Source organism: Lynx rufus, unplaced genomic scaffold, assembly GCF_022079265.1.
Source record: "Lynx rufus isolate CCGP_SWC_20201006 ecotype Redwood Valley unplaced genomic scaffold, mLynRuf1.p SCAF_2, whole genome shotgun sequence".
Taxonomy (NCBI): Eukaryota; Metazoa; Chordata; class Mammalia; order Carnivora; family Felidae; genus Lynx; species Lynx rufus.
In genome coordinates, this window is record NW_025814834.1 from 14,670,307 (window position 1) to 14,680,721 (window position 10,415).

General features: G+C 37.4%; 1 protein-coding gene across 1 annotated transcript; it reads left to right on the forward strand.

Moving 5' to 3' along the window:
• Window positions 1-2,303: 2,303 nt before the first annotated feature.
• Window positions 2,304-7,244, forward strand: SCG2 (secretogranin II). Its single transcript, XM_047082477.1, has 2 exons — window positions 2,304-2,337; window positions 5,373-7,244. Exon 2 carries the CDS (start codon window positions 5,388-5,390, stop codon window positions 7,242-7,244), a length of 1,857 nt encoding a protein of 618 aa, XP_046938433.1. The 5' UTR covers window positions 2,304-2,337; window positions 5,373-5,387.
• The last annotated feature ends 3,171 nt before the right edge of the window (window positions 7,245-10,415 follow it).

The following is a 10,415-nucleotide window of genomic DNA, read 5'->3' on the forward strand; positions in this document are numbered from 1 at the left end:
TTCCATATTTATGTACTAGCCTGGTCAAGAGTGACTTCCTTGAGAGCTGTTGAGACATATGTTGAACTAATTCAACCCTTTAAGAGTAAGCTTGCAGAATTTTCTGGGGCAATATTGATACTGATTAGTTCAGCTGGCCACGCAGAGCTACTGGAAAGCAAATCAGTTCAAACTCAGAGTGGCTTAAATATTTGTCAAGGTTAAAGAAAATGTTTTTATGTGTAAAGCTAACAAAAACATCAGCAAACGAGCTGATATCATTGAGATGGTAGTTGAGAAATGGGATTTTCAATCCTTTCTCTTAAACCTAGCGCTTGACCTTGCTCTAAAAACTCATTATGAAGCATAAAACTATTGGATGAATTGTCCGTAAGATTCCCATCTGAGCTGTATGACTTCCATGTCAATCCACAGATGATAGTGCTTCTGGCCATTTAGAAAAATCAAATATTTTCAATAGGAGAGCAAAGAAGGAAAATCAAGGGTTATTTTTCCCAAGGTTTTTTTCCCTAATATTTTAAACGATTCCTGTCTCCTTGAGGATTTCAAGAGTTCTGTGGTTTATCTAACATAGTTAGAAATCACTTTAATAAAACCTGATAATGAAATATCTTAGTAAAGTCTTCTTTTCCCAGGAGGTTTCTTACCCATGAGTTTTTCCCTTGAATTTCTAGAAGGAATGACACGGCTGTCCACAGTGCTTCCCAAACACTGCTGGCTAACCTCTTTCTTAGTGCTTTCCAATTTATATCAAAATAATCTGTTTGTCTGTCATCCCCACCAGACTAAATAGACTAAAGAATCCTCAAAAGCATATATATATATATATATATATATGACCATATATATGATGTGATAAAAAGCTATCATATATATATATGTGTGTGTGTGTGTATATATATATATATATATATATATGGCCATATATATGATGTGATAAAAAGCTATCATATATATATACGTGTGTGTGTGTGTGTATATATATATATATATATATGGTATCATATAAAAGCTAACACATGTATGTAATTCATCTATGTATCTGGCACTTAATAGGCATTACAAATTATTGAATGGATAAATCAGTGGCTGATTATTCATTGAACAGAACTATAAAGGCATCTCTTATATGGCAAGATTTTTTTCATACTTAAAGTATATTTCAAAACATACAGTTTTTAAAAACTCACATCTTTAATAAAATAGTCAAAAATTTAGACTTATATAAATTATTAAAATATATAATCATATTATCTGGCAAAGCAGAGCAATGGTCATGAATTACAAATACGAGAGGTTGGGAGTTAATTGGTATATTATTCCCTGGATTAGTCATGTGTATGGATGGTATTCAATTCATTTGATTCCATAGAAAAGGAAAAAATATTTATAGCTCAACTTGCTTTCAATTGCAAATGAATTCCCGTTACATACGTATCACATTTTTCTCTAACAGTAAAAGAATCCATTTTTCACTTAATGGAAGTTTTTTCATTAACACTCAACTTCTGAGCTTCCCTTTTTGAGACAGGTATTGTAAAAGATAATGACAGATTCATAGAAAATTATTGGGTACTAGACCTGAAATCTTATGACTACCCACTTCAAAACTATATTGAAGCTCTAAAACAAAATTCCAACTCATTAGAACTTTAAAGTTTACTCTCAAACAGAAACCAAAAAAAAAAAAAAAAAAAGAAAAGAAAAAGAAAACTTTCTTTTTTATTCAAATAAATGTGAATTTAAAAATAATGCTGCTTGCGGTCGTGATACAAAATACGACTTTTCATTATAATAATGTGCCTTCCATTCCTTTCAGAGTATACCAGGGAACTTAGGTAATGTAATTTCCTTGTGGGCAATGAAGAAAAAAAGTCCTTGTGTGTAAAACTTTTTAAAATAACGACAAAAACAACAGCAACAGGAAACACTTATCACAAGATGTTAGAACATAGATGAGATTACGTTTCAATTAGCCGTCTGTCTGACAGATTTCGTTCTTTCTAAGGGAAATTGTGCAGAGCCAGTCTCAAAAATTTTGATGAAAGAAGAAAAGAAAACTGCAATTTTTGCCACAAAAAGACAGGTGGCGTAAGCATGCAGCATTTTTCCCCCCTTAAATATATAAAGTGATTATTTTCTCTCGGGTTCTTTGAAAAAACTCGCCTGTGCTCCGGTTTGTGGCTGAGCCGGGTGACGTCAGTGTGGCAGTGCGGAGTCAGGCGCGGCGGCTCCCTATAAGCCGAGGAGCTGTCCGGGTGCTGAAACGGCCCGAGCAGCTCACCAGGCGGACTGGGAAGGACATGCTGTGGACCTTCTCTGCCATATAAAAAAGGGGTAAGGCTGCTTTTCCTTCGATTTACTGGAAAGTTCTAAACTGCGTGTTCTTTCCTTAAATCCTAGCTGAGAATAAAAAGACCTTTTGGCAACCTTTTATCTATAGAATAACTGAATAGCAACCTGCTGCTCTTCAACCAATACAAGGACATATACTTATATATAGATAAATCTATATTTACATATAGAATTGAATCTATGATGTATACCATTTGCTGTTGGATATTTATAACCATTATGCTATTTAGATAACCATATGTAAGAAGTGTGAAAAAGTTAAGGATTTTAGTGTCAATACCCATATTAATGTAAAGTTAACTAAGCCTGATATTTTGTTTCTTTCCTTAATGTATTGTTCTCTTAAGAACTAGATACAAAGCCAGAGATATAATTTATATGTTTAATATTCTTAGCAGTAGGTTTCCAATCATTCAAGGGCTGTTAAACACATTAGTCATAGAGGCAACCAATTTTGGAACTAGTTTTTCTTATTTTCTTTGACATTTACCTTACAAGAGCTCAAAATGAATAAATTGTCTAAAATTATTTTCTGAATTGATACTCTCTGAAAGGGCTTACGTTGTTATTCCCCAGTTTTAGTCCCAGGAGAGTAAAATTAGAATTATCCTGAGTACAGGCTTTTCCTTTTATTCAGGGTGCAATATTATCTTGGGGTATAGGTTGGATGTGACCACGAATTGTAGAGAGATGATAATTTCGAATTTCCATGAGGAAAACATTCATAACTGTGTAAGATATTTTTATTATGTTTGAATGAAAGAGGTGGTACAATATTTTACTGTAAATTTTTAATGGCACTAGTGTTTCTTTTTTCTCTGTCCTAATTAGTAGAATTGCTCAAATTAGATATATCCATCTGTATTTGTCAATGCTCCAGTCTGATTTCAATAGAAAAGACATTTTATCTTATGAAGCCTTAGTTCAAATTGTACATAGGATATTAGAGCTGTCGAAACCATCTTTAATATGTAGACGAGCTGCTACCTGGGAAAGAAATCCCTCGAGTCTTACTCAAAGGCAATAACTATGTCATCCGAACTGAACCTTATAAATGACCAAAGAATAGCATGTGTTAGGCTGTGGTTTAAATAACCGCATGATGTATTCTTCCCCAATTCCACAGCAAAGCCCATCTCCAAGATAATGATTTCAAAGACAAGCACATAACTCATATGTTAAGACTACTTCAGGATACTGGTTTCAAAGAAAATAAGTTCATTAAGATTCTTAAAACTACTATTTCAAATGCCAATGTTGGAAATAGATCATCAAAGCTAAATTAATCCTGAAATAATATAAAGAAGAAACTAGAATGTACTTTTATTTAAATCTAAGAATTTACACTTCTTTAAATGTTACAGTTTCTTATAGGAAACATTAATTCATAGTAAATATTTGAAGAGTTTTCTCTGACATGCCTTTAAAGGTTTTTTTCTTTCAGTAAATTAAGTAGTCTGATTAATGGGAAACATTTTAATAAATATGCATTTATGGTAAAGAAATTTCTCTAACTACAACCATTGGTAGGTCTAAAAACTGAAAGTATTACTTAAAAACCAAAATGCTCTAGTGAAAAATGATATTTTCTACAATTGATGTCTAAGCTAACAGAAAATTGTGCCCATAAAACTTAGCTTATATATCACAAAATCATGATGCAAGTAAGATATCATGAACAAACATGTGATCTTTCCTTACATTTATTTGCAACAAAATTGCAAATATTAAAATAGTTTTTCAATGTTAGCAATGTTAATGTAAAACATGTAAAAAATAATCCCCTTGCTAATTCATATGTGAGATTATGAAGCATTGGAGAAAAAAAATGAATGAAGATTTTTAAGTAGGAAGAATTCAACATATTGTCTGTGTTTATCTAAATGGGGAGTTACATAGTGGTTATTTTAAGATTTTCTAACAGTATGAGTCATTTAAGATTTCACAGGTCCATACCAAAATAGACACAGACATAAGTCAAGCTGAATCTGAACACTCACAAATTCAGAAATAGACTGGTTAAGAAAACTTATGTTCTCTCTGAAGCATCTGTTATTATTTACTATGTATTCTTAAAGGCTGATGAAAAATATAACCATGATTGCATTTTGCAAGACAGTCATGAACAAAATTATTAGAAGAAATATGGAACACAGGCATTTTAAAAGTTCACTTGCTTAGCGTGTTTACACAGGAAGAAACTTCACTAGGTTAGCCTGCTAGCTGGGACCAGAGAAGATCCATATTCTGGAGATTATTAAGGTATAGAACTTTTAAAATTGACAGTTGGGTTTAGTGTCAGTGTAAGAACAAGTTATTTCTGAAAAATATATGTAAGTAGGATTCATCCATAAGGAAATTCAATATGATTGATGTTAAGATGCTGTATTACTTCATCATATATAATGTCACTGCTGTGGTGTTTCTACAACAAAATTAGATGGACAGTTCAAGAACTAACCCACATGGTTTCTTGATACAACCTTAAGGAAATCATTCAGTGTGTGTGTGTGTGTTTGTGTGTGTGTGCGTACATGTGTACATACATACATCATGTTTTAAATTAAGGCAACTAATTTTTTTGGCCAATGATTTTGGTAGGAATGCTCTACAAGAGAACTAAAAGTCACCTTGGAAATTTTTTATTAATGCATACTTTAAAAACATACTTTAATGCATTATTAATGCATACTTTAAAGACAATGCACACTTTAAAAAAAGACAAACTACATGTTTTGCAAATTAAAAAACAAAACCTCATATCAGTCTTTTGGTTATTATTTTAACCAAGTGAATGCCGTGCAAAATTGATGTAGTTGGGTTACAATTTCACTGGATTCCTGCAGTTAGCTTGTGAGGGGTTGTATAGGAAATATGTATGGCTTTTAAAAAGAGTCATCCTAAGTTTAATGTGAAACAATCTCTGCCGTGTGTTTTCCCTCAATGGTCAGTTACCGCTTTTGCTATAGTGACTTCTAGTTTTACACTTGTGTTAATTCATATTTTCTATGCTTTAGGGACATCTTTCAAACATGGCAGAAACTAAGACTCACCGGCTTGGAGCAGCTCTGTCTCTGATCCCTTTAATTTTCCTCATCTCTGGAGATGAAGCAGCTTCATTTCAGCGAAACCAGCTGCTTCAGAAGGAACCAGACCTCAGACTGGAGAATGCCCAAAAGTTTCCCAGTCCTGAAATGATCAGAGCTTTGGAATACATAGAAAAACTCCGACAACAAGCTCACAAAGAAGAAAACAGCCCAGACTACAATCCCTACCAAGGTATCTCTGTTCCTCTTCAGAAGAAAGAAAATGGTGATGAAAGTCGCTTGCCAGAAAGCACAAGGGATTCTCTGAGTGAAGATGAGTGGATGAGGATAATACTTGAAGCTTTGAGACAGGCCGAAAATGAGCCTCAGTCTGCACCAAAAGAAAAGCCCTATGCTTTGAATTCAGAAAAGAACTTTCCAATGGACATGCCTGATGATTACGAGACTCAACAATGGCCAGAGAGGAAGTTCAAGCACATGCGATTCCCTCCTATGTATGAAGAGAATTCCAGGGATAACCCCTTTAAACGCACAAATGAAATAGTGGAGGAACAATATACTCCTCAAAGTCTTGCCACACTAGAATCTGTGTTCCAAGAGCTAGGGAAACTGACAGGACCAAACAACCAGAAGCGTGAGAGAGTTGATGAGGAGCAAAAACTTTATACAGATGATGAAGACGGTATCTACAAGGCCAATAACATTGCCTATGAAGATGTGGTTGGGGGAGAAGATTGGAACCCAGTAGAAGAGAAAATAGAGAGCCAAACCCAGGAAGAGGTAAGAGACAGCAAGGAGAATATAGAAAAAAATGATCAAATCAATGAAGAAATGAAGCGTTCAGGGCAGCTGGGCCTCGAGGATGAAGATCTCCGGAAAGAGAGTAAAGACCAACTCTCAGATGATGTCTCCAAAGTAATTGCCTATCTGAGAAGGTTAGTGAATGCTGCAGGCAGTGGGAGGGCACAGAATGGGCAAAGCGGGGAAAGAGCAACCAGGCTTTTTGAGAAACCACTTGATTCTCAGTCTATTTACCAGCTGATTGAAATCTCAAGGAATTTACAGATACCCCCTGAAGACTTAATTGACATGCTCAAAACTGGAGAGAAGCCAAATGGATCGGTGGAACCCGAGCAGGAGGTGGAACTTCCTGTTGACCTAGATGACATCTCAGAGGTTGACGGAGACCGTCCAGATGCTTTCCCAAACAAAATGCTCTCCAAGAATGGTTATTCCAAAACACCCGGTCGTGCTGTGGCACAGGCCCTACCAGAGGGGCTAAGTGTTGAGGACATTTTAAGTCTTTTAGGGATGGAAAATGCAGCAAACCAAAAGCCTCCATATGTTTCCAGTCAGTACAACCGAGAGAAAGTTCTGCCCAGGCTCCCCTACGGTCCTGGAAGATCTGGAGCGAACCAGTTTCCCAAAGGTGCGTGGATGCCAGATGTTGAGAATAGACAAATGGCATATGAAAACCTGAGTGACAAGGATCAAGAATTAGGAGAGTACTTGGCCAGGATGCTAGTGAAATACCCTGAGATCATGAATTCAAACCAGGTGAAGCGAGTTCCAAGTCAAGTCTCCCCTGAAGATAACCAACAGGAAGAGGACCAAATTGAGCAGGCCATCAAAGAGCAGTTGAATCAAGGTAGCTCTCAGGAGACTGAAAGACTGGCATCGGTAAGCAAAAGGCTCCCTGTGGGGCCCCCAAAGAATGATGATACCCCAAACAGACAGTACTTGGATGAAGATCTGTTAATGAAAGTGCTGGAATACCTCAACCAAGAAAAGGTAGAAAAGGGAAGGGAGCATATTGCTAAGAGAGCAATGGAAAATATGTAAGAGTTTTCATCAATTGCCCTACTTTCTTCCTCGAACCCCAAGAAAACCCCAACATTTCTCTTTAGTGTGTTGACTTCTATCCTGCTAACACTGTAATATCTTTAAATGATATAAAGGCAGATGATTCCATTTCACTGGGGTATCTGCTTCACTTATTCTGAGTTGTTCTCTTGTGTATGGATATGTGTCAATGTTATGACTTCTGGATAAAAATTAATCATATCCCTTAATCAAGAAAGATATGTGTGATAGTGTTTAATAGTGTATTTAATGGCTGTGGCCTTGTTGATGCTCACATATTATAAAGAGTATCCTATAATTCTCTGGAAAGTTTTTAATAATTATTGAATTATTTTGTTACTGTCTGTAGTGTTTTGTGAAGTATTGGATCAAAAAAATAAAGCATTATAAATATATAGTTTTATTCATAAGGCCTTTTCTATTGTGTGTTTTATTGTTGATTAATAAATGTTATTTCTCGACAACTGTGGACTATTCATTCTGGAAAGCCAGAGACAGCGACTATGGAGCACAAAGAGAAATTCCTTACCTTCCACTGCCAACCCAGGTAAGAAATAAGAGGAAATGTATTATTATGCTGCATGCTTATAGAATGCAAATCCTCCAACAGCCCAGAGCTTACTGCTTGCCTATGGCTTTTCTCATATATATGACTTATGGAATAAGCCTTTTATTGTCATAGCTATACCTTGTACCCCTGATTTATAAATAAATAAATACACTTAAGTCTTCCAGACCCATAACCAGTATTGAAAAGCAAACACAAACAAACAAACAAACACATCGTGTTCAGGCCAATCAGAAATAACTACAGACTTGGAAGCAACTTACCTATTTCCAAATCACTCTGGTCCTCAGGAGACAAGGCTGATGCCTCTTTTGTATGATTTGAGAAGGGCTAAAGGACCCCCGGACTGTCAGGTAAGTGAATGGGCACAGGAACAGTGGAAAACATCAGCTGCCCTCTCTTTTGCTGCTGGTTCTTGAGAAAATCCTGAGTGGGCTAGGCAGTGTCTACTTGTTACAATGTGTATCACTTTGGGAGAGTGATATCAGCATTCAGCCTGCTAACAGATCAACAGGGAATCAACAACAATAGCAAAAACAGCAACCGCAAGAAAATACATACGGCCACAAAATAGTCATAGTTGTAAAAGAAACAAGGAAATAAGTAATTACTATTTACTGAATGTTTATAATGCACCAGGCCCCAAACACTTGACCTCATTTAGTCTGTACTGTAACGTTGTCAAGGGTCTCTTATTATCCTTCTTTTTACATCAGGGAAGGCAAAACTCAGAAAGGTTAAATAACTTTCCCAAAGACCCTTGGTTTTATGAGTTACCAAAGCCTGGTTTCTTCACCACTTCACTACTTTGCCTCTATGGGAAGTGCCCTATCAGCTGAGTTGGGACTTTGGAGGCGGGATGGTGAGAGGCTCATGAAGATCTAGTATCAGTTATTTCCAAGTGAGGGCACTTGTGGCGGTGTGTGTGTGTGTGTGTGTGTGTGTGTGTGTGCGCGCGCGCGCCAGGTGTAGGGAGGGGAGGCAACCCTTGAATGGTCAGAAGGCAATGAGAAGGCCTGTATACCTTAGGGAAAACACAGAATGCAGGTTTTTCTTCTTTACAATTTTGTCCAGACGTCCTTTCCTTTCCTTTCCTTTCCTTTCCTTTCCTTTCCTTTCCTTTCCTTTCCTTTCCTTTCCTTCCCTTCCCTTCCCTTCCCTTCCCTTCCCTTCCCTTCCCTTCCCTTCCCTTCCCTTCCTTTCCTTTTCCTTCCCTTCCCTTCCTTTCCCTTTCCTTTCCCTTCCTTTTTTCCGTTTTCTTTCCCTTCCTTTTTTCCGTTTTCTTTTCTTTTCCTTTTCTTCTTCTTCTTCTTCTTCTTCTTCTTCTTCTTCTTCTTCTTCTTCTTCAGAGAGAGAATTGAGAGACAGAGAGGCAGAGGGAGAAGGAGAAGGAGAAAGACTCTTAAGCAGGCTCCATGCGGGGCTCAATATCATGACTGTGTGATTGTGACCTCAGCCAAAATCTGGAGTCAGATGCTTAACTGACTGAGGCCATCCAGGTTCCCCCCAGACTCTTTTCTAATGATCACACAAATTTGTGTAATCCGTTAAGTGGAAGAGACCTTAGTGGTAAATTGTCTCTACAGTGTTTCTAATTAATAATTAATTAGTACTCAATTCTCTACCCCACATCTTTCAAAACAGAGAGCTACAAACTTAGCAGACAGTATTATGGGGAGATCCAGGATATTTGGGTAGTTTAAGGTCTAGGTACAGTCTATATGTCATGCTTGGCGGATGTCCACATATATCTTCTGCCCTTTGTATATTTTCTTCAACTTCTTGTTCCATGCAACAAGCCACTCTTAGCATCCTAAATCAACCCTGTGACTATTCCCAGGCCAGCCTTAAGCAGGAATGAGAACTTGGCACATGTCTCCACCCAACAGAAATGCCCTCACTGTGATGTTTGGACATTCTACCCAGAGGTTAGGAATTGAGCCCAAGTTAACTGAGATGATAACAGCTGATGAGTCTCCCAGCTGGGATTTATACACAAATCAGGGGGGATGTCAAACCCTGTACTCATTTTGCTACAACATGGTACTTCTTTCTTAAAGTCTCAGACTTGAAATTCCGTGATTCTCTAAGGATGATGTTGCAGGCATCAGGAGTGGCCATTGGGGAGCTACTTGAATTTTGGATGTCTAGTCTTTGCCTGACTTCTCTCCAACACCAGCCAGCAAGCATCTCTGCCTTTTTGCAGCACCATCGTATCCCCAGCTACTGAGTCATCTGACTAATTTCTGATCCAAAGATTTTTTTTTTCCGTAAGTGCTTTAGTACATTGCTCACTAGCATAAGAAAGAAAGCTCTAAGTACCATTTAAGGATGTAAATGACAAATCAGTTGGAATTAGAGTAACACAACCCCTCTCTCTGCCTAGAAGCTTCCTTCAGCAGAAGTCAGGGAGTAGCTTGAACCCTCCAAAGAGATGCCCTCTGCAGGCTCCCACTGCAAGGAGGAAAAAAAACTGCCCGGGCACTAAGACTGCACCCCTGATAGAAGTCCATATCTCCCTCAGGAGTCAGATAGGAGCTTAGCAATCTCTATGCTCTTGCCAAGATCCTCACTACCAACCT

Bases quoted from the DNA above. Each gene is read 5' to 3' on its own strand.
- SCG2 (XM_047082477.1), top strand. From the start codon at position 5,388: ATGGCAGAAACTAAGACTCACCGGCTTGGAGCAGCTCTGTCTCTGATC.